Source organism: Drosophila arizonae, chromosome 5 (assembly GCF_054131065.1).
Source record: "Drosophila arizonae isolate 15081-1271.41 chromosome 5, UAZ_ARI_1.0, whole genome shotgun sequence".
Classification (NCBI taxonomy): domain Eukaryota; kingdom Metazoa; phylum Arthropoda; class Insecta; order Diptera; family Drosophilidae; genus Drosophila; species Drosophila arizonae.
This window is the reverse complement of record NC_142925.1, coordinates 21,329,540-21,355,083: the sequence shown is the minus strand read 5'-3', so window position 1 is coordinate 21,355,083 and position 25,544 is coordinate 21,329,540. Positions and strand designations below refer to the sequence as shown.

The 25,544-nt window shown below is 36.1% G+C and overlaps 3 protein-coding genes and 2 non-coding genes across 6 annotated transcripts; 3 read left to right on the top strand and 2 right to left on the bottom strand.

Moving 5' to 3' along the window:
* The first annotated feature begins 5,590 nt into the window (after positions 1-5,590).
* Or56a (Odorant receptor 56a) lies at positions 5,591-11,975 on the top strand. 2 transcript variants are annotated; one of them, XM_018013478.2, is made up of 6 exons: positions 5,591-5,921; positions 6,854-7,284; positions 7,335-7,550; positions 7,664-7,765; positions 9,852-10,004; positions 10,066-10,345. In XM_018013478.2, exons 1-6 carry the CDS (start codon positions 5,591-5,593, stop codon positions 10,120-10,122), a joined length of 1,290 nt encoding a protein of 429 aa, XP_017868967.1. In that variant the 3' UTR covers positions 10,123-10,345. The 2 variants fall into 2 exon arrangements, with proteins under 2 accessions (XP_017868967.1, XP_089326725.1); XM_089470599.1 differs by lacking the exon at positions 5,591-5,921 and adding an exon at positions 11,390-11,975 and having other exon boundaries at positions 6,736-7,284; positions 10,066-10,105.
* Positions 11,976-12,364: 389 nt separating this feature from the next.
* On the bottom strand, positions 12,365-12,436 carry TRNAD-GUC (transfer RNA aspartic acid (anticodon GUC)). Its single transcript has one exon. It is a non-coding gene; the product is annotated as a tRNA-Asp (tRNA).
* An 8,545-nt stretch (positions 12,437-20,981) lies between these two features.
* Positions 20,982-21,849, top strand: LOC149268768 (uncharacterized). The gene is made up of 3 exons (XM_089470041.1): positions 20,982-21,112; positions 21,171-21,557; positions 21,628-21,849. Exons 1-3 carry the CDS (start codon positions 20,982-20,984, stop codon positions 21,770-21,772), a joined length of 663 nt encoding a protein of 220 aa, XP_089326167.1. The 3' UTR covers positions 21,773-21,849.
* A 91-nt stretch (positions 21,850-21,940) lies between these two features.
* LOC149268767 (E3 SUMO-protein ligase ZBED1-like) lies at positions 21,941-24,538 on the top strand. Its single transcript, XM_089470248.1, has 3 exons — positions 21,941-22,455; positions 22,515-24,109; positions 24,181-24,538. Exons 1-3 carry the CDS (start codon positions 22,431-22,433, stop codon positions 24,367-24,369), a joined length of 1,809 nt encoding a protein of 602 aa, XP_089326374.1. The 5' UTR covers positions 21,941-22,430; the 3' UTR covers positions 24,370-24,538.
* A 768-nt stretch (positions 24,539-25,306) lies between these two features.
* On the bottom strand, positions 25,307-25,378 carry TRNAE-UUC (transfer RNA glutamic acid (anticodon UUC)). Its single transcript has one exon. It is a non-coding gene; the product is annotated as a tRNA-Glu (tRNA).
* Between the last annotated feature and the right edge of the window lie 166 nt (positions 25,379-25,544).

The window sequence follows — 25,544 nt, the reverse complement described above, 5'->3', positions numbered from 1 at the left end:
AATTCCATACCTCTCCACTGCCTTTCTTCTGCTTCTGCTTCTGCTTCGGCTTGTGCTTGTGCTTCTGCTGCTGCTTCCTGTTTGTCCCCGTTTCAATCCCCGTTTGCGCTTTAAGTTTATGAACTTTTGAAAGACTTGATTTAAGGTTAAATATAACAATATTTCATGGCCCGGAAGCATATAGACAAACTTATAAGTTGCTGTCAAATGAGCCCTAAAAATGAACTCGATTGAAATCCTTGTTATGCCACATGAGCTGAGTTTATCTGGGCAACTGCTCAGAGCTCTAACTACATAATAATATTTCTTATGGACTTTTTATGCTAATTCACTCACACGAGTTGAGAGTGAATATACCGTAATGTCTTAATTAAGTATTTAATAGTGCTTCAAACTAAACATAAATCATTAAGAAAACTTGATCAAAGTGGAATATTTAACTGTTCAGTGTGACTTAGGTAGGCGCTTGTCACTCAGAAGAAGCTCAGCTCAGATTATTAGTTAAGCTTAAAAAATTAAACAAACGTTATTTAATAATGAAATCTCTTCTTAATTTTCATTATTTTATTAGTCCTGACTGCTTGACTATATATTTTTTAAAATCTTTGTATTTTTATATCATTTTGTATTTTTTTTTGACCATTTGACTATGGGTTGGGGATAATAATATATCTCTTTAGATAGTAGATTATGCAGATCAAATATCTTAAAATTCAATGCCTAATAAAATGGTTTGAATTCAAACTTGACTTGTAATAAAAATTTTAATTTTAATTTTTTTTTTTTTAATTAATGACAATCAGAAATATCTCTTCACTACATACAAATATTTTCTCTCCAAGTCCACAAAACTGAATAAGCTTGCCACTGCGAAATAAAAAGTCCACAGCTAAAACTTAATTACATTTCTCAAAACTTCAAAGAAGTGTGCTCAAGGTTGGTCACACTGTTCTACAGTGTGACTGTTGCCCGCTTTGAACTATGTACAAAAGCCAAAGTGAACTTTTGGCCATGTGTGAAGCAGTGCAATAAACGTGATTACAAAAAGTAACTCATCTTGTTGGTTTGTTTTAGCACAAAAGTTGCTTTGTGCACATTCCTTGGCGCTTTGGCCAAATGAAAATGAACTGAAAATGTGATATTGGAATTCCAATGGCTTGGCCAATACGGACAGCTGGCATTAAACAATTGCAAAGTTGCAAAGTCTTGACCACAAAGACCAGCCACACGCAGTCAGAGAGCTTAAAAACCACACACACAAACACATACACACACACACACACACACACATACACGCACATGCAGTTGTCTTGGCCGAATCGAATGGTATTGCCCTGCTGGCCATAGGTAACACTTATCTGGGCCAAGTTATGTGGCACTTCAAGCAGTTGGCCAGTTCGCACTATCGCCTGCAATTTTGACTGGCAATAAATATGCCATAACAATAACTAAAACCAACTAATATCCGATTACTTGGGCTAAGGCCACAGTGGAAATGTAGCGTGAAAAGCTGCAAGCCAATTGCGACAATAAACCAACCCCATCTCCCACTCTCTCCAACCATCACACTCTCCCTCTCTCTCTCTCTCTCTTTGCATCAGCATCATTTTGCCAAACATGAAACAAATGCATAAGTAAATACCAGAAACGAGTGACTTTCAATATCCTTACAGGCTTATTGCTTACAGCAAATTTCACGCCAAAACCCAAGCAGAATGGCGAGTCGAGCAGGCGAAAGTCGAAGAGGAAGCCAATGCGAATGCATTTACACATTTGCAAACACAACACACACACACGCACACACAGATAAATACCCACATAGCAGACAGATGCAAACATGCAACATACAAATATGCGTACATCGACAGAGAGTGGAGCCGCCCCAAGGGATCCGCCAAGGGATCTCTGCTGAGGCTGTGGAGAGGTCCGGAGTCGGAGCATGGCTGTGAACGTCTGGAGCATGCGATGCGATGCGATACGATACGTTACGATACGATTCGGTTTCGGTCTGCTCCATTTCAGTTGGCAGGGCTATGTGAGAGTCATGTGTCTGAGTGCGTCGCTGCCTGGAACGCATTTACGTTTATTGCATTTGTAAATTATTCACACAAGGATATTAAATGCAAATTGTGAAATAGACGACACATACAAGCGCTCCCTCTCAGTCGCCCATCTATATATACATATATGTATATGGCTACAATATCCGGCGCTAGCCCCCGCCCGACCCAATTCGAAAGCCAATCGAATAGCAAACCCAATGCATAGCGCCACGAATTACTCAAATGCTGCATATGATTGTCGCATTGACAATGCATTCATTTTTGTTGTGCAGACGAGTGTGTGTGTGTCGAACTGTGTGTGCCGACTGCAAATGCAAAGAATCTCATTTCATATAAAGCCATTAACGACAACTCAGACAGCAGCAACACCCGAGCGCCTACAGCCCACTGAATTAAACACAATCGAGTCACGACTTTCAGCAGTCGGAGGAGCCGAAGGGAGTCGAAAGCAAAACGTCAAGTAGCTATTTAGCAACCTGAGTATTTGATTAGACACTCAACAAATTGAGCCTTAGCCTTCGGAGCAAGCTTTGAAGTCAGCAGAATCAGCATCGATTGTAAATGAATAGTATTTATAGCCTAGGATTACGTTTGAGTATCACAAGTCCTCAGTAAAGGCTCAAGCAAGCAAAAGCAGGTCCAATAGCTAGTTAGGTAACTTCAAATTTAATAAATTGAACTCGACACATGGAAAAGTTCTGCTTTGTATCGTGTGCAATTGGCATGTTCAATAGAACTTCTGGTTGTTTGCACTCGCATCGTGATTATATAGAAGAAAGTTTCTTAACTTTCAATTGTATTTAGAATATACGCAGTCAAATTCGATTTACATTATATAAAACGCGATTTACCTGTTGCTCTAACGACTAAACTTTTATGGAATTGCAGCTCGGGGTTTCTTACCTCCGATATGACGTCAAGAAATAAATCTTAGACTCCTCAACATCGAAGCTGTTAATAGAGCAATCCCAAAATTTCAGTTTGGATTCAGACTACAACACGGCACTCCGGAACAGCTACACAGAGTTGTTAATTTCATCCCAGAAGCCCTGGAAAAAAAGGAGTATACAGTCGCCGACATTTTAGACATAGAACAAGCTTTTGACAGAATGTAGCACCCTGGACTTCTTCATAAAGCTGAGCGCCTGTTTCCACCACACCTGTACGAGCTTATAAAGAGCTATTTCGAAGAGCGTACATTCAGAGTAACAGTTGATTGCTTCAAGTCCTCTGCTAAAACAATAGCAGTCGGAGTCCCTCAAGGCAGCGTCCTTGGCCTGTTCGTCCTACTCAATTTGAAAGGCACGTTACTTCGCTGCAACAGTCGTTCAGGTCCAATGTGGCTAAGTTGTCTTGGCTGCTAGCAGATCGTAATAAACTCTCTTTGGACAACAAGGTCAAGGTATACAAACCCATATAAGATAAAACTTTGAGGAAGATCACTGGGACTCCTTGGTACATAGGAACCAAAAACGTCGAACGCGACCTCAACGTTACCAAAATTGGTGACAAAATCCAGGAGCCAGCCAAAAAATACCTTGAAAGACTAAACTCGCATCCAAATAGCTTGGCCAGGCGCCTAGGTTCTTCAGTGCAATACTCATTCAACTGTCGTACTGGTATTTGGAGGAGACTCAAACGCCACCACCCCCAAGACCTGCTGGATCGGCTCTTGACCTGAACATTTATGCATCTTATAAATTCACTAAATATCTGTTATTTAATAATATATACATACTAATACATTATAAGGAAAGTATTTCGCAACGAGCTATAAATATAAATGTGCTCTATCTGGTCTGTATAAATAATCTTCATATTTTTCATGACACAAAATTAATAATGTTTATTGACAGATGCTATTAAAACCGAGGGTTGACCAAGCACAGGTACATCACAATTATTAGGAACTGATTTCGGGTTCAGAAAGGTCGGCTGGCGAAGCAAAACCAATAAATGTCTCAGTTGAAGATATAGTAAACCTCTTTTAAAAATTAATTAGTATCAAAGGGTATATATATATGACTATTAAAATTTTCATGCTACGGAATTATACATAAATCCATTGTTTTACTATATTAATAAATTTTTAAATAGTTATCTATATACTGTTAATTAAGAAAAGTAGTGAAAAATAATGCAAAACGATTAGTTCATAAGCTTGTGCACTCATTATTAAATTATCTTGATTTTGTTTAGCTATGAAACTCACGTTCTCTTTGTATTTATATCTTAAAACAACCCAGTTTCAACTGTCAATTCTTTAGGCAAGCTCTCAAATAGATGCTGTCCTTTGGAAATTGTTGTTCTTAACTTGGGGAAAATTAGATTTGCATGTTACGCTCGCTGGCACCTTTTTGGGCACAAACTTTGTCCACATGCTGCTGCTGCAGCTCCTGCCGAACTAAGAACTAACTGAAGTATATCTAAACAAAAGTCTAATGTCAAATGGTTTTAGTGCACAGCATCTGCATGCGTGTTAAATTTCGTTAGTGAAATTTCAACTTTATGAACTTTTCCACAGCCCGTGTTTTCCGATCCTTCTTTTTTCACTACCGAGCATTGCCCTGTGGGGCCTGGGTTTGTTTTTTGTGTGTGACATGTTTTTGACAATGTTTCTATTTTGTTTAGTTTATTTTATTTATTTTTTTTCTGCTTTTTAGGCTAAAGGAGACTCAAGTTTATAAGCTAGTTAAAACTAAGGAGAGTAATGGGGGTGTTGCAAGGAAAGTAGAATAATCTCTATATATGAACTATTTCTATGAAAGAAATTCTCTTTCTATTCAGTAGTAATTGCATAAGATGTAAAGCTGAATCTTGATCTACGGAATGTGTTACATATTTGAATAAAATGAATAAAAACCACAAGGCTATACTTTAGTATTTATTAATTAGTATACTCATACATAGCAATATATACTTCAGTATTTACTAATTATATACAACAAATTTGTCTTAAGTGCATTATACAATTTTAATATACAAATATATAATATTTATTATTTAATATATGACATGCAAAATGTTATTAGAATTATAATTGCATAAGAAAAATTGTACTTTATAAACATTTAATAAAAGCGTTCCGGTGGAAAATGCTCGACTAGAAAACTACCTAACCTTTTTTTGGCTGAAAGGAATGTATGTGTAGATAATAACTTTAGGTGTAGCTCAGGGTAACTTCTTGTCAGGCTAATACTTATACATAAATGGATTTTATTTAACTATATATATACATATGTAAAAAATTATGTATTCTTAAGTATTTATATATTATTAAAGAGACACATTACAATTGTATAATATTTAAACGTAAAGTTAGGTTCGATATGTAAATGCGATAATTGCATGTTTTGCCTGAGGTCCTGTGGGGAGAACTGTAGCAGCTGTCAACCGAAATCAAATTAAATAGCAGCTATTAACTGACAATTATCTACTATGCAATTTTCCTCACCTTATTTATTCAAATTGCAGTCCACTTAGCTCGCAGCAAACAGCCAAATACGAGGCTATAAAAAGCTCAAATTATGCCAACGCTTTTCACAGTCAAAATGTACAAGGTGAAGGAGCTGCAACTGACGCAGGATAGCTTCGATAATCCCATTTTCAGCCTGCACTTGCGCTGTTTTCGCTGGTATGGCTATGTGGCCTCCATTGAGCAGCGCCATCCGTGGCTCTCGCTGATCCGCTGCACCATCTTCACGGCCTCCATTTGGGTGAGCTGTGCGATGATGCTCTCGCGCCTCTTCTTGTCCCGCGGCTATGAGAGCATCAACGAAGACGCCACCAGCTGGGCAACTGCGGTACAATATTTCGCCGTCTCCATTGCCACGCTAAATGCCTATGTGCAGCGAGAGCGTAAGTAAGATATTTCACTGGGAGCTGTTTCAAGAATTTTCTCTCAGGAATCTCTATTACCTACATTAAATATTTGATAAGTATCCATCGGATCGATTTTCTCAATCGCAAATCAAACTAAAGCATTTGTTTAAAAAATATCCTCTTGGGAACTATATTCGATTTCAATGAGTGCATTATTTTTCATGTTTTGCTTAAAGCTAGCCTTTTTCAATTACATAATTGAAATACTTTATTTTATTATATATTTTATCTTTTTATACAATATATCTTTCAGAATCTTGAATAGTTGAATCTTTCTCATAATATATATATAGTCGTGTCCCGACAGTTCGATTTACACAAAAATTAAAATTATCAATTTTTATCGAGTTTTATATATCTTTCTTATGGTATTAATTTTTTTTTTCTTTGAACAATGTTGTATTTTTTTGTTGGCAAAGGAAAGTGAAAGATCACCTTTTTAACTCAATTAAATATATGTATATAGACGGCACCAGCCAAATATCACACATATAATTTTACCTATAATATCGCTTACACATCTATTCGTAAAATTACTCACTGAATAGTTGAATCTTTCTTATAATATATATATATATAGTCGTATCCCGACAGTTCGATTTACACAAAAATTAAAATGATCAATAATTATCGAGTTTTTCCATATGGATTTCGATTTTCGATCGTGATTTTTGATTTAGATATTTCCTAATGAATCGCTCGTGAAATTCTGTACCATTAAACTAATTTTAGAATATTTCTTGATAATCATAGTGGAATTCAGTAAGCAATCTCATTTACGTATCTATCTCACACAGTTCTATTATAACTTTGTCTTTTTGAGTAATTTCCCCTAAAAATTCTGTTAAATATGTTTCTGATCAACCTATTACATTTATGTCTCTGTAACATCCCTTCACCACAACTAGGCGTCATCAGGATGCTGCGCACAGCTCATGTAGATCTGCAGCAATTGATAGTCGAGTCCGATGCGGAGGAATTGGATTTGCTGCAAGACACTCAACGCTATGTGAGGACCATAACCTTTTTGCTCTGGGTGCCCTCGGTGGTGGCTGGCATGATGGCTTATTTGGATTGCATTTATCGCATCATCTTTTTGCCAAAGACCGTTTTCAACGTGGATGCGGTGCGACGGGGCGAGGCACAGCCCATTTTGCTCTTCAAGCTCTTTCCCTTTAACGAGCTGTACGATCAGTTTATCGTTGGGTATCTGGGGCCGTGCTATGCCCTGGCCCTGGGCATTACCACAATTCCCCTCTGGCATACTTTCATCGCGTGCCTCATGAAGTATGTGACGCTCAGGCTGCAGGTGCTCAAAAAACGAACACTCGCCATGGATGTAAGCGCATTTATTTAGAAAGTGCTCGCATATCATCTTATAATTTACAGATTAGACATCTAAAGCCGAATCTCGTGGATCATCACTTGAGTCCGAACGAACGCATTTATTGGCAAATGCAGCTCTGCAAATACTTTGTCCAGGAGCAGCTGAAAATACGTGAATTTGTCCGGCAAATCGAGCGGCTCATTCGGATACCTGTGATGGCCGACTTTATCATATTCTCTATACTTATTTGTTTTCTGTTCTTTGCGCTAAATGTGGGCGTAAGTATCGACGGGAACTATTATGATTTATTTGCAATCTGCTAGCTGACAACATAGCTAATAGGATTCAAAAGGTAGGCTTGGGTTAATAATATGCTTTGACTTCTTTTCAGGTGCCCAGCACTATGGATTATTCCTTTATGTTTCTCTATTTGTTTGTCATGGCTGCGATCTTGTGGATCTATCATTGGCATGCGACTCTAATAGTTGAAAGCGTAGGTTGAAAAATATAAAAATTAAAATTATTTTTAGGGTCATTCAATTAATGTAAATTCATAAGTTTAAAAAAACAAACTTTATTTGAAAACAATTTTATTATATAAAAAAATCTTTTAGTTAATTTATTAGTTATTTTAGCAAAAATGCATTTAAAGTAGTAGTTGAATTGTTTTAAAATTTGTATTGTTGTTAAACTCGAATTTTTTTTGCTATCAATATTTTGTTATTATTTTTGTTAGATTTTTTATTAAGTTTTTTTTTTAATTAAAAAATTTTTTTTTTCTTTTTATTTATTTATTTTTTTTTTTTTTTATTTAAACAGGCTTTTTACTACCTAATTGGTAGCTTAACAAGTTGAACATAAAGACACAATTATTTACAGAACAACACTACAGAAATTTCATAACAATAACAATTTACAAAAACATCAACAAACAATAACAATTTTTAAGTAAATCACATTCAATTTTACTTGATACATTTTTATAGCAACCTCGCAGAGAGGTCCTGTCGATGGCACTTCTTTAGTATTCTTTTTCTGACTGCTTTCTCGCCAAAGGATTTGAGTGGCCTTCGAGTCTTGCAAGGTAGCTAGCAGCTACCTTTCGCATTACGTCTCCAACTTTGGGGACCCTGAGATCTTTTTCAATGTCCCTGGTACGCATGTACTAGGGAGCATTGCAAATTTGCCAGAAGATTTTTGCTTGCGCCACTCTTATTTTATTTAGGTTTGATTTTGCCGCAATTCCATAGATTTGAAGCGCATATCTCCATATGGGGCTGAGTATTGTTTTATAAATTGTCACTTTATTGTACAGTGACAATTTTGTGCGGTAGTGTTGAACCCTGCATGCTAATGCGACCACAGTTTAAAAGCCTTGTGGTAAACGTAACGTTTACGCATTTGCTCCCGTTAATTCCAATGCGGACCCAGTCTTCAAAACTGCTCACATACTGCTGCAATGACTGTGTAGTCAGGTTGCAGGTACTACTTGTCAGTACGGCTGTATCGTCGGCATACGTGGCTACCCTACATTTTTGTGAAAAAATTATAATTTTTAATTGTAGTACAACGCAGCTTATTTTTTTTTTTTTTTTTTTTTTTTGTTTGTATATATATTTTAAGCGCTGAATCTGTACAATGCAAGTTTAGTACCTTAACAACACAATTAGAATTTTTATATAACACCTAACCTTCTGATGTATTCAGGAGGACTTACAAATATATATTTACAAGTATCCCTAAACGACTTATCTCATATTTTTGGCAAAACCCAAGCGTTTTAATCGCCTTAGTGGTCTCGCAGGAAGCAATCTTCTCGCTAGTCTGCTCCGGTGTCTAGCCAGTCTGTCACTATATCGGCTAGTGTGTCTCCCAATCTGTTCCTCCACAGTAAACAGTTTCAGATCTCGATGTAGAGTTGAGCCGCGCACATACCATGGGCAGTTTGTAATTTGCCGCAATACACGATTTTGCAGGACCTGTATGCGTTTATAGTTTGATTTTGCGCATATTCCCCAAATCTGCACACCGTAGAGCCAAATTGGGGCTACACAGTGGACATAAACCGCTCTCTTAGCTCTGAGTGACATGGTGCTGCGTCTGTTGAGCAGCCACCGCAGTTGTTGCATGAACGCAGCTTATAAACAAACTTCTTTTTGCATAATTTTCAAATTTAGTATGCATTCTGTTTTGTGGAATACTTTTAGGCATGGTCTAAAAACATATTTATTATTTCTTGTATTTGTTGCTTTGTGATTTAATTATAATAATATATTAAACTGTTTAAACGCTTTTAAGCACCTGCCTTCACACTTCTTTGAATACATTAATTCAAATTTGCACATCGAAATAACAGAGCAAAAGGCAAAGAGTCAACTTACTACTACCATTATGTCGAGCCCTAAGACAATGCCTTAAAGCTTCTTCATTTGCCATCCTCTTGACAATCAGAAATACCTCCTTTAATGAATAGCTGACGATGCTTGACGATGCTATGTTCTTTCATTACAAATCGTTTTTGTTGTCCAATCAATCGAGCTGACATTCATTGGCCATGTTTAACCTTTTGTGAATTGCAGCAGAATGAATTGTGCTTTGCCTTTTATGATGTCGATTGGTACCAGTTTGGCCTACCTGTACAGAGGATGCTGCTGCTAATGATGATGCACACCCAGAGGCCATTGAAGATCCGCGCTCTGCTGGTCGAGCTGAATCTGAAAACCTTTCTCGATGTGAGTCTGGCGTCCAAGTAATTCAATGACTGCTTAACGAACTTTTTCACTCTATCTGCAGATTATGCGTGGCGCTTACAGCTATTTCAATTTGTTGCGTAGTACGAATTCGTATTAGATTTGCTTTATCACTCGCAGTGCGCTTTACGCTCTGCGCTAATCAAATGCCGTTGCGCTTGTCAACTCGTCGTTTGGCTAACATGACAGTTAACATGGCTTGCAATTCATTTGCAAGGGAGAACAAAAACGAGTTGATAGACGACGAGTTGGCAAAATGCTAAAACATTTTACAGCGCAAATAAACGTGATGCCTGCTACTCAAAAGCCAATGGCAGTAACAAGCAACATCATTTATCACTTTTGAGTTGCGTCTCTCGAAGCGAGTGTCAGGCGCATTGTGTTTGTTTTATTGTAGAAATGTATATAGGTATACAGTATTCAGTATACATATATGTATTTGAGTATATAGCCAAAGATTTTTGCAGTTTTTACTTAGATGTAAGTATGCACATGACAAGCAGCCAGGCCAGCCAAACCCACCCGCCCACCGGCCAGCCAACCACCCGCCCAATTTCAGCTGCCTTAGTTCTAATTGTCTGGGGGGTTTCTCCAGTTACAGAATTTATGCGTCTGGTCTGCGTAATATCGGAAAACGGTCTGTCAAGCAACCACCACCAGGTCCAAAAAATAGAAACTAACCGAATCAACCGAATTGTTGTACCCTTGGGTGTATTTTTTAATAATATTAAGAGTATAGACAAAAGCAACCGCACTCAAAACAACAGTCACCGAGCCAAGCCAACAAACAATAATAAACACGCATATTGTTTGCGGTTGTTGCGCGTCCCGGGGATTATATACACAAAGTGGCTAAATGGCTGATAAAGGCGAACACACAACACGCTTAAGTGTGTCTCACTGCCACACAGCGAGGCACACAGAGAAAAAATGCAGATACTAATGAGTATTAATGGGCTCAAGCCATGGCAGGTATCCCTGCAGAAAGGGTGAGGGTGCATATGGGGTGCCAACTAACTACTCCTAACAAGCAACAGACACAAAAAAAGGGTTGCTCTACACACGGCTCAGATACGCATCTCTGAAAAGTGAGCTGTTGATGTGAAAAAAAAAAATTAAATGAAACAAAGGCACATTTAGCGGCATTAATATACGGAAAAACATGTACTTTAAAATATATGTTTCTCAATTTTTTTACTAAAAATGTTAAACTTTATATAACACTTTATTTATTATCAACAAAGAAAATGAATGTTATTAGAATATTAAATGAAAATAATTAACGTCAATTGACGAGGCTCGGATTCGAACCCGAGTCTCAAGAATAAGGTCAATAAGAGCCATTTAATTTTTTTTTTTAATTTCAGCGAAAATTTCTCTTAATCGCCGTACTTGTAGAGAAGACTCAAACCTCACCACTCTGAAGACCTACGATGGATCTGATCTTGACCTGGACACCTCCTCATTCTTAATGACTATATATCTTGTATACATTTAAATATATTTTCTTTCCCCTACATAAGTATACTATATTAAAATTAATATAATATAATATACTATATATATATTTTATTTTGATTTATTAAAGCCATACGGGGTAGTTTAGAACCCCTTTGTGTGCTTTTTTGCTATTCATTCAGCCCATTCGGGTGCGCCGGCTAACTGGAGTTCGACTTACTGTTAGCATATTTGCTAGCCGATTTTTGTGCCGCTCCAACCGGTTATTGTACCGACTCGAGTGCTGGTTTATTGTATCAAAGACAGTGGCTAGTTTCAGGTCTCTGTGCAGTATGGCGTTTCTAACAAACCACTCACATCCGGTAGCCAATCTCGTGATTTTGTTCTGGGTGGTCTGAATACGACGAATTTGGCTATCGCAAGCCAGTCCCCAAATTTGGCACCCATATCTCCATATTGGCGCTATAATCTGTTTGTAAATTATCATCTTATTAGTGAGTGACAATTTACTGTGCGAGCAGAGAAGCCAATAATGCTTCTTCACAGCCGCTCGTAAGCGCATTGTAATATACTATAAATAAACTTCTGTTTAAATTAAGTTGTCTAAAAGTTAGCTAAGCTGTAAATATATATATTTTATATTCTCGTTTAAAAAATGTTAAATTTTAAATTGAAAAACTAACCTAAGCTAACACTAACATTATTAGCCAGAAAACATTTTACTAAAATAACTCACAGTCGGCTAGCAAGAAAGATACGAATTATTCGAATTACGCTGCAAATATATAGTGTATATACTCAAATATATAAGAATATATTTATATAAACATAATAAAATATTTAAAATAATATTTAAAATAAATTTTAAAAAAATTCCACAATCTCTCCCCGACGGGGAATTGAACCCCGGTCTCCCGCGTGACAGGCGGGGATACTAACCACTATACTATCGAGGATTGTTGAACACCACCGGCGAAAACTTTTATTTATACTCAACGCTGTGCTCGCTATGTTGCCTAGCACATTCTGTTCATTTGATGCGTAGCACAGCGAGAATCTATAAATAGACTGGCTGCGAACCATTCGCTCGTGTCCAATTGTTGCCATCTGTTGCGGACTATTTTTAGCAATATTGGCAAATTTTTTATGGTTTTCGCTACGCTGCACGTTTTGCGATTATTTATGACAACGCATAACGCTGGGAGTAATGGATGTTCATTAAACACAATGAATGTCATGCATATAGCTCCCCCTAGATACGCATACTACACATGTATGTGCAGTCAACCCTCTTCGAACTGCCAGCTCTTGAGCAAAAGGCCATTAGTCACCCTATTTTTCAGTTTTGCCAAAGAATAAAAATTAAAATTGTTTGCCTTTGAACACGAATTTGCACACATGTAATGAATATTTATCATTGCAAGTCAACATTTTTTGGAGCACAAAGGGAACTGAGTGCTGGGCGGAACCAAATATATATTTGACTAATAAAATTGCACTTCTACTATGCACATGTGTGTGCCTGCATTTATATGCATATGAATTGGATTTTATAATGCATATATTTTAAATAAATTGAATACTGTTCAGCCCGATTGATAAATATTAATAATATGAAAAACGAAATAGTACTTTACAAATTAATTTCAATTATAATTTTTATTTTTCAAATAAAATAATTCAGTACATTATTGATATACATTTTTTAAAGCGCAATATCGGTTTAAAAATCAGTTAAGATATAAAATATAGCACAATTATCAATCTATTGATTACCATTAATATTATCGCAAATTAATAAATATATAGAATAAAATCAAATTTAAAGAACTTTTGGATTAAACCAAATTTATTTAGGTAAAAATTCTTTCTAATAATACAGTAAATTTAGAATTCACAATTAACTTACGCTAAATTTTTCTACTATGAATTAAAATGAATTTTTTTTTAATTAATACACTATTTATTGCAGTTTGCATCACTGCATTTTGCTCAACTTAACTAATTAGTCGGATAGAATGTAGGTATTATTTATTGAAGCCCAATTCTAAGCCTTTATGCAATATTTAAATTGGTTCGCCGACGGTCCAGATGATGAATATCTTTATTTATATATATACATATATTTGGAAAACAACAGTTGGTTATCTAAGGAATGTCTGCAAGTTTCACATGCAAAGTTCATAAATCAGTCCACATACTGCCTGCGCTCCTCCTCCACAGCCCCTAGTAGTAAATAGAATAAAATTCTTGAAAATTCCTGGAAAAGAGCTGCCAACTATTTCAGTAGTGCAGCCCCCGGCTAAGTCTCGAATGCATCCATACACAACATTCGATCCAACTAAATATTTTACTGGCTACGTGTCTAATTCAAGCTGTTTTTTTTTTCTTTCTGACTGCCACCCTTTGAAGAAGAAGTTAAAGCAGAGGCGAGTGGGCGTGTTTAGGGGCGTTCATATGGGCGGGTCAGTTGACGCTATTGTTTTCATAAGTTGTTGTTGTTGTTGTTGTTATTGCTGCTGCTGCAGTTGTTGTTTTGGCATGTTTATTGCACTGTCAACGGCAATGCATGAAAACTTTTAGTTAGCCAAGTTAGTAGCTGTTCCTCGAATGTTGGTGACAAACCCATCGCCCTCTCTGCCACTACCCCACCCTCTCTCTCTCACTCTCTCTGCGTGCAAGTTTACAATTTTTTCCTTTCTCTATTTTTTTTTTTTTTTTTTTTTTTTTTCAACATCGACCGTAACTGTTAATGTGTTTGAAGTCAAATTGTTTTCAGTCACGTGAGCGGCAACAACTGTGAACACACAACAACTTTATTCATGATTAATCAGTTGCATTTAAATATATATTACGAGTATTGCCCCCCTCCGTGGGGTCGGCAATGCAGCTAGCACGGCTCCTTCTTGGCTCGGATCCTGGCAGCTCGACTAATTTGTGCGTTGACTTTTGTTTTTAGACAAGCTTCGCTGCACATTTGGGAACAACAGATGGGCTACCCCTGCCCCCCTACCCTATGCTTGTTGGCTCGCTCCTCATCAGCATTAAATATTTAAATTTTGTGCAACTACAACTTCATTCATTTTATGGCGCTGGTCAACAAATCGGCTTACATTACATTGGGTAGTCTAAAAAGTTTTTTCGTATTTTGCCAATAGATGTCGTTGGCGTCATATATCTCCAGTGCTACAAATCACATGATGTGCACATTATGGTGTTCGATTGGTAGCACTTTAAGCTTCGATTGCCAAAAAAAAAAAAATGTAATTCAAAGAATTTGAAAAAAGTTACAGCTGTTCAAAAATGAGTGAAAATAAAGAAGAAATTCGCTATATTTTGAAATTTTTGTATAAAAAAGGGAAGAATGCCACGCAAGCCACTAATGAAATTTGTGATGTTTACGGTGACGATGCTCTATCAGTTCGTGTAGCACAACAATGGTTCGCACGCTTCCGTTCAGGAAATTTCGATGTGAAAGATGCACCTCGCTCTGGTCGACCAATCTTTGAAAAAGTCGATGAAATTATGGAAAGGATTGACCAAGACCGTCACATAAGCAGCCATGACATCGCAAATGAACTAAACATTCATCATCAAACGGTTCTGAACCATTTAGAAAAGGCTGGCTACAAAAAAAAGCTCGATGTATGGATACCACATGAATTGTCTGTGAAAAATTTATTGGACAGAATTAACATTTGCGATTCTTTGCTGAAACGAAATGAAATCGAACCATTTCTGAAGAGAATGGTAACAGGAGACGAAAAATGGATCAAATACGACAATAATGTGCGAAAAAGATCATGGTGCAAGAGTGGTGAAGCTCAACAAATGGTCGCAAAGCCAGGATTGACGGCTCGAAAGGTAATGCTGTGTGTTTGGTGGGATTGGAAAGGAATAATCCACTATGAGCTGCTTCAGCCTGGTCAAACAATTGATTCGACACTTTACTGTGAACAACTGGTGAGATTGAAGCAAGCAATCGAAAAAAAACGGCCAGAACTGATCAAAAGAAAGGGCATCGTATTCCATCAGGACAACGCCTGACCGTACACATCTTTGATGACCTGGCAAAAACTGAGAGAGCTTGGCTGGGAAGTTTTGATGTATCCACCATATAGCCCTGACCTTGCACCTTCGGAATACCATTTATTTCGGTCAATGCAGAACTCCCTTAATGGAGTAAAGTTGGCTTCAAGAGAAGCCTGTGAAAATTACTTGGAGCAGTTTTTCAAAGAGAAACCACGAATGTTTTACACGAATGGAATTATGTCTCTAGTGGAAAAATGGCAAAAGGTGGCCGACCAAAATGGTGCATATTTGATTTAATAAAGTTTATTATAAATATTAAAAAATATGATTTGAAGTTTCACTACAAATACGAAAAGACTTTTTAGACTACCCAATATATTTAATAACCAAACGCGTAACAAACAGCTGGCAATTTTTTTTTTTTTTTTTTTTTTTTTTTTTTCATTTTCATTTTTAGCGTGTGTCGCTTTAACTGTGCCCCATAAATGTTTAATGGTCCAAACACTTAACGTGTGCCGTGAGTCAAAAACAACACGGCCAGAGTTCGTAGGTCAAGCGATACCCAATTTCAGGGCTCATTTTAGACAACTCAATGATGTTGTAAAAAAAAAAATAAAATAAAAAAAAAAAAAATAAAAAAAAAAAAATAAAAAAAAAAATAAAAAAAAAAAAAATAAAAAAAAAAAATAAAAAAAAAAAAAAATAAAAAAAAATAAAACACACGCACGAAAGTTACCAAATTGCTAAGATTATTTTAACAAATAAATTTCAATTTAATACAAAAATTAAAATTCAGTGTAAATTGAATAAAAGCTGATCTTACCACAAAACTGATTTAAACGTTTAAACGTAAATTAAAAAGCTTCTATTTTTCATCCTTCTGCTTTCTTTGCCTACATTTAAAAAATTTCATTAGATTTTTTGATTCATGAACACTAGCAAAATAACCTAATCAAAATCACAATCAATTAAGGTTCCTGAATTAAGTAACATTTCATACTACAAGAACCCACCTTAATGTCATCTGCTTTTAATTATGTTCAAGATACTATGATACGATTCCCAAACTCTATTCAGACTCTTCAATACTTTGGTATTATAATTGATGATATTGTATATAATACAATAATAATAATAAGCAAGATTACGCATTCAATAATCAATCGATCCCATATATAAACCTTCCAGCCGTTGCTTGATTTATACAATGTCAATGCTTACAAGAGATCGTTACCTATAAATTTCAATTCGTTTTGGGAGTACATTGTTTTTATGTTTTTTTTTTTTTTTTTTTTTTTTTTAAGAAAAACAAAACCCCTTCCATTTGGTGGATTTGGATGCGCTTTTTAATTTAATTTTCGTAGGCTCGCCATGCACTTGAAACCGCTTTGCGTCGCTGACCAAGGGACACTCACTACACATACAAACAAAAACAGCCATATAGAACATTGGTTCACCCGCGTTGTCAGCTTACAAAAGCGCAGTCGCCCAATGCGAACAAAAATAAAATCACCCAAAAAGCCGAAAATAACAAGAGAAAACTCTAGTCGAGATGCTCGACTAGATACTACCCTGAACCCAACAAATAAAAAGGCCCATTTAGTAAGGCTGAAATTTCAATTTCGATATATTTAACAAGTAAGAAAATTCTAGTCGAGAGTGCTCGACTAGATACTACCCTGAACCCAACAAATAAAAATGCTCATTTAGTATGGCTGAAATTTCAATTTCGATGTATTTAAAAATATAAATAAAATACCAAACTCATTTAATAAAATATAAAAATATTTTGAAACAATTAAAAAAAACTAACATCAGTTGCATCGACCGGGATTCGAACCGCGACTCCTCGATCGAGCGTCATGCAGCTAACACACTAGGCCACCTCACTCCTGCTAGTGGCGCTGGCAAAACTCAAATAGATTCACTGCTGCAGCGCCATCTACCAAAACTAAACGATACTAGCTGCTGATGTGGTTCTAAGAATCTGCTAGAATAACCAAACTATTAAAAACGCACATAAAGTATAGTTAAAATTTCAATTTCGGTGTATTTAAAAATATAAATTAAATAGAAAACGCATTTATGAAAATATAAAAATATTTTGAAACAATTAAAAAAAATTAGCATCAGTGTTGCACCGATCGGGATTCGAACCGCGACTTCTTGATCGAGCGTCATGCAGCTAACACACTAGGCCACCCCACTCCTGCTGGTGGCGCTGGCAAAACTCAAATAGATTCACTGCTGCTGCGCCATCTACCAAAACTAAACGAAACTAACAGCTGATGTGATGTTTTTGTTGTAGCTGCTGCACGTGCGTTTGTTAATTGGCCAAATATTTGATTATTTTTTATTAATTTTTGACTGAACGGAATTTAATGAAACTTTCAGCATATGATCTACATATTATATTGAATATTTGAGAAATTTTAAAAAAAGAAAAATCATTCACAATTAGCTATAGAGGAATCTGATTTGAACTTGAATGTTTTTACTCGATAAAAACATAACGGAATGATTTATCTAATTTTAAAAGCAAACTCGACGTCCGCGCTGTATATACGGTCATTTAAAAAAAAAATTCAAGTCTCTAGCTCTTATATCTTCGGAAATCGACGCGTTCAAACATACGGACAGACGGACAGACGGACAGACGGACGGACGGACAGACGGACAGACAGACAGACGGACAGGGCCAAATCGACTCAGCTCGTCGCCCTGATCAAGAATATATATACTTTGTGGGGTCTGCCACGCTTCCTTCTGCCTGTTACATACATTTCAACAAAACCATTATATCCTGATTTCCCATTTTCAATGGGTTCAGGGTATAAAAATATAAATAAAATACCAAACTCATTTAATAAAATATAAAAATATTTTGAAACAATTAAAATAAAATTTAATGAAACTTTCAGCATATGATCTACATATTATATTGAATATTTGAGAAATTTAAAAAAAGAAAAATCATTCACAATTAGCTATAGTGGCATCTGATTTGAACTTGAATGTTTTTACTCGATAAAAACATAACGGGATGATTTATCGAATTTTAAAAGCAAACTCGACGTCCGCGCTGTATATACGGTCATTTTAAAAGTCTCTAGCTCTTATATCTTCGGAAATCGACGCGTTCAAACATACGGACAGACGGACGGACAGACAGACAGACAGACGGACAGGGCCAAATCAACTCAGCTCGTCACCCTGATCAAGAATATATATACTTTGTGGGGTCTGCCACGCCTCCTTCTGCCTGTTACATACATTTCAACCAAAACCATTATACCCTGATTTCCCATTTTCAATGGGTTCAGGGGTATAAAAAGCCCAAAAACCAAACTCGAAACTCGAACCACGTGGTGCCCGCTTTCATGCGCTTCGTTTAGCAAAGTGGATGTTAAGTGTAATGCGATTTTTATGTAAATTTTCGCCCAAAGAAAAAAAATGAAGGAACACACGCCAAAACCACTGCTGCCAATTTAGCTTTTTCCCCGTCAAATCTGGCTTTTTCCGAAGACCAATTGCGGGAAAAATTTGTGAATTGCGGGAAGCGGGAATTCCGGCTTTTTTAGAAATGAATTTCGCTTTTTTTCGGCTTTTTTTTAATACTGCCACCAATTTTATGAAAACAAGGTTGCCACTTGTAAAAAAAAAGTTTGGTATCAAAATCTACCATTTGCGATCAATTTTTGAAATTTACCAGTTTTGATAGAAATATACCAAATGTAAAAGAGTGGCATCTTTGTCATACGTTTATATCGATATTCGACAATATCACCACCACTACTTTACGCAAAGTGTGTTCAAAGTAAGTGTGATTTTTCAGAGACAAAATTCAAAATGCCAAAAGAATACAAACAAAAATACCGAGATGCTTGGATAAAGAGCGAAGAATTTAAAGCGTGGCTTCGCAGGGATGACACGGACGACACAAGGGTCTATTGCAGTTATTGTAAAACCACAATAACTGCAAAGCTGAGTGATCTTCGTGCTCATGCAAGTACAAAAAAACACACAAGTGCGTTGGGTGGCTTCCAACAAAAAAATAAAATTGATTTTAGTAGCTTGCCTACAAAAACTTTGGAGCAGGAAGCAGCATTATGTCTATTTGTTGCACAGCACACAGCTATGGCACAAATAGATCATTTGGGCAATCTATGCTCCAGTCATTTTGATAGTGCAACGGCCGGGCGAATTAAGCTCCACCGCACAAAATGCACCGGCATCATAAAAAATGTTTTGGCGCGACATTTTGACGAAGACTTGCGTAGCGATATAGGCGATTCTAAGTTCAGCCTTTTACTTGATGAATCAACGGACATTAGCGTTACAAAAGTTTTAGGTATTTATCTTAATAATTGTTTTTGTTATTTTAATATATTTAATTTAATATATTGCATGTATGTGCAATATTTATTTAGGTTTGGTAATTAAGTATTTTTCCTTACCGCGAGGTGAATTCGTCTCCACATTTTTAAGTCTAGTAAAACTAGAAATTGGTAACGCTACTTGCATTGTTGATAGTGTAAAAAATGTGTTATTGTTACATAAATTAGATATAAAAAATCTAATTGGTATTGGAACAGATAACGCTTCTGTTATGGTTGGCACAAACAAGAGTGTCTACACAGAATTGAAGAAGGAGGCTCCACAGCTAATTTTGGTGAAATGTGTTTGTCATTCTGTGCAACTTGCCGTTAGCCAAGTCTGTAGAAAACATTTGCCTGAGAAATTGGAGTTTCTAATTTATGAAACCTATAATTGGTTTTGCAAAAGTTCAATTCGGCAATTGGAGTATAATAAAATTTATAAATGTATTAATGATGATAAGGTTTGTGTGAAAATTTGCTCATATCTCTGTTATATGTCCTTGAATTTGTGTTTAACTTATCTACTTAAATGTGAGTATTTTATTTTTAATGTGCCGGTTTGAATTTCGATTATTAACATCGTTATTGTACTTTTTTATTTTTCAATATTTTTGTTTTTTGTGTCTCGTTTCGTTGTTGTCAACAGAGTGTTTTCTCAAACGTTTCAGTTTATTTTTATTTGAACGTTCAATTTTTTTTTATATTTTCCAAGGCTCCATTGAAAATACCTAAAGTGAGCGACACCCGGTGGCTATCCATTGAGTTGGCTGTCTCATGCATTTTGGCGCAATGGGACGAACTTAAATTGCATTTTCAATTGGCAGCGACAAAAGAAAAATGCTTTAAATCACAAATTCTTTATGAATTGTATAATGACCAAATAAATCAATTATATTTAATTTTTTTAAACCCAATTCTGTCGGACATGCAGAAAGTTAATAAGTGCTTTCAAAGCAATAAAGCAAATGCCACAGAATTGCTAAACGATTTAATGTTTGCAATTAAGTCGCTGCAAAATTTAATTATTCCACCTAACAAGGAAATTGATGTTTTGGAAACTGACAGCTTTGAAGAACACGCAAAATCCGATATGTATCACGCAATCCGATATGACTTTGAAAAGAAAATCAAATCCTTGAATATCGATGCAGGCCTTGAAAAAGAAATTCGTGCTCGCTGCTCTTATTTTGTAATTGAACTTATCAAGCAGCTAAAGCAGAGGTAACCAATTTGTCAGATTCTTCTACCGACCTTTAAATAATTTTGATTTTATTTTCAGGCTCCCCGACAATTTTCGAATTTTGAAAAACATTAACGTTTTTTCCGTTGACCAAATTCTGTCAACTAAAAAAAAAGGAATTACAGAACTTTTAGAACACCTCCAAGTAGACAAAATAGCAGACATTGAGCGTCAGTACAATGATATAAATCTTATTAAGTGGGAAAACGTCAATGACAGCACAAAATTTTGGAATGAGGTCTCTCAGTACAAGGATTCTGGTGGCAACCGCAGATTCCTTGACTTGGCAGCTGTTGCCCTGCAAATGTTGTCTTTGCCATGGTCCAACGCGGATGTTGAACGCCTATTTAGCCAGCTTAACTTGGTAAAGTCCAAGTTAAGGAATTCAATGAGCCTAAGCACGATAAACAGTATTCTTAGCATAAGGTAATATTTTTTGAGAGTGAATAGATGATTATGATTAATATATTACTTTTTTATTTAATATAACACACAGATATGGTTTGCAAAGACTAGGCAAATGCTGCTATGACTATAAAGTCCCTCCGAATTATCTGCGCATGATAGGTACTAACCTGTCATACGATTCCGAAACCGATGCTAGTCGCGAAGAACTAGATAACATTCTAAAAATCTTATAAATTTCAAAATAAAATAATCAAAAAATGTAATAAAATAATCAAACCATAAAAGCCGCTTTTTTTAACGCTTTTTTGCGAAAATTTTCAGCTTTTTTTCCCCTTGCTTCCATCCAGAAACAGCTTTTTTTTCTGGTAAAAAGTTGGCAGCACTGGCCAAAACCCACACTACTATAGACAACATGATTGAAGAGACAGAGCAACCGAGAGAGAGAGATGAGGCAACAGTTCTGATGGCTCCGTTGCCACGGCCACACGCCAGATTAAAAACTGGAGATGCCGGATAAACAGCAGAAGTAGAACTTGACAGACGGACGAAATATCCGCGATTCGCACCTGTGTCAAACATGCTTTTCCATACAAATCTTAACAGAGTTTATATGAATTAAATGGAAATATTTGTATAATTGACAACAAAAAATAGAGCAAAATCAAGCACATAATACAATACTAGTGCTGCAAAAATATCGGATCGAAATCGTTATAATCGATATTTTCGAATTTTGGCAAAAGATCGATATGGTTTTCTTAGTATCGATATATCGAAAAAATGGTTATTCTTGGCGTTGGTTTTATATGTGAAAGAAGCGCATTTATTTAATTTTGCTAAATTGTATACAAAATTGATTGATTTAATTTAATTGCAATAGAAAGAACAAAAATGGATCAGTTTTTGGGAAGAAAACGTAAGTACCATTGATATATCCTATTGGAAAAGCTTGAAATCATAGCTTGTGTGTTTTAGGCGCGGCGGGGGTCGACTCCGATGAAGAAAATAAGACCGTGGGAACCCCAAAAAAATCCGAAGTGTGGAAATATTTTGACAGAGGAAAGGATGGTTGTGCGGTGTGCAGAAAGTGCTTTAAGGTCTGCAAAACAAGTGGAAATACCACAAACCTTAAAAATCACTTAACACGCATGCATCCATCGCTGCAAGAGAGTGAATTGGTACCCAAGTCCGGTAGCATTTTGCACTTCGTAAATAAAAAATATGAGGCAACGTCCCAAAGGAAAAAAAAAATAGACGACGCATTAGCTGAATTTGTGGCCGCAAGTATGCAGCCCTTTAGTCTAGTGGATGAGTCTTCATTTAAAAAATTTTGCCAAGTGCTTGATCCACATTACGAATTGCCGTGTAGGAGTACTTTAAAACATGTTCAAATGGAGACAAGATATATGTCTATGAAGACCGCATTGTTTGATATTCTTGAATCCATCGAAAATTTGGCCATTACTACCGACTTGTGGACGTCTTTGGCAAATATGTCTTACATAACCGTAACTTGCCATTTTATTGATAAAGAGTTCATATTGCGTTCCGCAGTGCTGTCGACGAACACACTTAATGAACAGAAGAATCACACTGCAGAGAATATTGCAGATTCGCTGACAAGCATTTTAAATGAATGGAACCTACTCCATAAAGTGGCGGCAGTTGTCACTGACAATGATGCGACTATGATCAAGATGTGTAAAATTATCGCAAAGAGAAATTTGCCGTGCTTCGCGCACACGCTTAATCTAATAGTAAAAGAATGTCTTAAATTAGATAATGTTCACGTAATAGTCGCCAAATGCAAAAAAATTGTTACTTTTGTCAAACAGAGCAATATAACTTATGCTAAGTACAGGGAAGCGCAATTGCCAGAGGCCAAGGTGTACAGCCTTAAACAAGAAGTGCCCACCAGGTGGAATAGCACTTTTGCTATGGTGGAGAGAGTATTGGCCACCAAGGATGCCCTTGCTAAAGTTCTTTTAAACACGGTTAAGGCACCGCCACCCCTGACTGCAGAGGAGATAGATGTTATGCAGGATCTCGTTCATCTTTTGCAACCATTTGATGTTGCCACAAAAAAATCATGCTCCTCAAATACAGTGACGGCGTCCATAATAATTCCTCTGGTCTGCGAACTCTTGGATAAAATGGAATCTTTCAAAAACACGCTTCTAACGCAGGAAGGTCTACAAATGCGTGATCTTTTCGTGGAGAAAATAAACGCAAGGCTCCTGGACTATGAGTACCGCACACCAACGAGATTGGGAACACTGCTGGATCCAAGGTTCAAAAGAGAAGGATTTTCGTCACCATTCCACACGAAAGAGGCTATGAAATTGTTGGAAAATGAGCTAACACTTTTAAATAAAGATTTGCAGCTGCCAAGAGAGATCTCTCCAAAACCGAATGAGGCAACCGAACCCAGCCAACCATTTTTTAAAAGAGTAAAAAGAAATATAGAGCAAAAAATTCAAAACGACAGAGCTGACTCCATAGTTCACATCCGGAATTATTATACAAATCGTAATCTTGACGAAAATCAGGATCCCCTAATGTATTGGAAGGTAGTTATTGCGCAAATATATTTGACTATATTAATAAATATAAATTTTCGGTAACGATATAATTTTTTCAGAACGCCAACAACGACGTTGCATTTAAAAAAATTACAAAAAAATACCTCTGTATCCCGGCAACATCCGCTGAGAGCGAGAGGATGTTTAGCAAAGCTGGAATGATTGCTAATTCCAGAAGGGCGTCATTAAAACCGGAAACAGTCAACAAACTAACTTTTTTAAATAAAAACCAATGGGTTTTGTCTTAATTTCTTTTTTTTTCAAACTGCCATGGAGGCAATTGTTTTTGTTATTATTATAATATAATTTTAAGGAGCATAGTGAATTTGAGCTTTAATGAATTGCTGTTTTAGGTTTAAGTTAATGAAAAATAATTTGTTATACGACTTTGTTCGGTTGAATAAATTTGTTTTTGTTTTGATGCTGTTGCTTTTATTTTAATCTTGAAATGGTTGCCATTTTATCCATTAAGAAGTCATAATTAATATAAATATTATAATAGATTCTAAGCAAGAAAATTAACATTTAAAAGAAGTGTTCGATATATCGTTTTTATCGATCTTTTTCTCTGAAAATATCGTGAATATCGATATTACGGAATATCGATTATTTTGCAGCACTATACAATACTCGTACGCCGCAATGAAAAACATAAGAATAACGCGCTTTACACCCCCCTGACACATCTTCTCTTCATAAATACAAATTTATAAGAGAAACCGTCACTTTCGTTTTTAGTATATTTTTAGAAGAGAAATTGTCATTAGTTGAAGACCATCAGTACGACCGACAACTCTAGGCAGGAGCAACCCCGTCAGAGTCGTGGTATTAAATTATAATCACAAAGAATCATAATTTTGTATCATCAACTGGCCTTTTAGTATTTGGGTAGAACGTCAGTCTACCTCTACTAATGACAATCGTTTCGTCGCAACGTACAAGCAGTCTAATAGCCAGTTGTCAAAACACATTGAGAATTCTAAGGCACAAACGGTAAAAAAAAAGAAACGAAACACGTTTTGATCGTTGTTTCCATGACATCACCAAATTTATTTTGAAATAGCTAAATATACCAGTTCTACATATGATCAAGTATTTTTGCAGACCCTTTAAAGATGTTTTCTGTATTTAATGGATGAATATGATTATATATTATTATTAACAAAAGAAAAACAAAAAAATTGCTTCCCATACCGGGAATCGAACCCGGGCCTTCTGGGTGAAAGCCAGATATCCTAGCCACTAGACCATATGGGATACTTATACAAGAGTAACCATTGCCGGTTTTGTTATATTTATATTTCCAAGAACACAACTTTAGATTTGCTTCAGTTTTCATTATAGTTACAGTATATAACTTGATAGTTTAGTTACAATGTTAACTTTACTTTCATTATTCCATTACCATCATTCAATATTTCAA

What these genes read in the sequence shown, in the direction of transcription:
- LOC149268767 (XM_089470248.1), top strand. Translation starts at nt 22,431, where the DNA reads ATGGATCAGTTTTTGGGAAGAAAAC. An exon ending in TCAGTTTTTGGGAAGAAAAC is followed by an intron (nt 22,456 to 22,514) that starts GTAAGTACCATT and finishes TGTGTGTTTTAG; the next exon opens with GCGCGGCGGGGGTCGACTCC. An exon ending in ATCCCCTAATGTATTGGAAG is followed by an intron (nt 24,110 to 24,180) that starts GTAGTTATTGCG and finishes TAATTTTTTCAG; the next exon opens with AACGCCAACAACGACGTTGC.
- LOC149268768 (XM_089470041.1), top strand. Translation starts at nt 20,982, where the DNA reads ATGTATCACGCAATCCGATATGACTTTGAAAAGAAAATCAAATCCTTG. An exon ending in ATCAAGCAGCTAAAGCAGAG is followed by an intron (nt 21,113 to 21,170) that starts GTAACCAATTTG and finishes TTTTATTTTCAG; the next exon opens with GCTCCCCGACAATTTTCGAA. An exon ending in AACAGTATTCTTAGCATAAG is followed by an intron (nt 21,558 to 21,627) that starts GTAATATTTTTT and finishes TATAACACACAG; the next exon opens with ATATGGTTTGCAAAGACTAG.
- Or56a (XM_018013478.2), top strand. Translation starts at nt 5,591, where the DNA reads ATGCCAACGCTTTTCACAGTCAAAATGTACAAGGTGAAGGAGCTGCAA. An exon ending in TGCCTATGTGCAGCGAGAGC is followed by an intron (nt 5,922 to 6,853) that starts GTAAGTAAGATA and finishes CACCACAACTAG; the next exon opens with GCGTCATCAGGATGCTGCGC. An exon ending in TCTTTGCGCTAAATGTGGGC is followed by an intron (nt 7,551 to 7,663) that starts GTAAGTATCGAC and finishes ACTTCTTTTCAG; the next exon opens with GTGCCCAGCACTATGGATTA.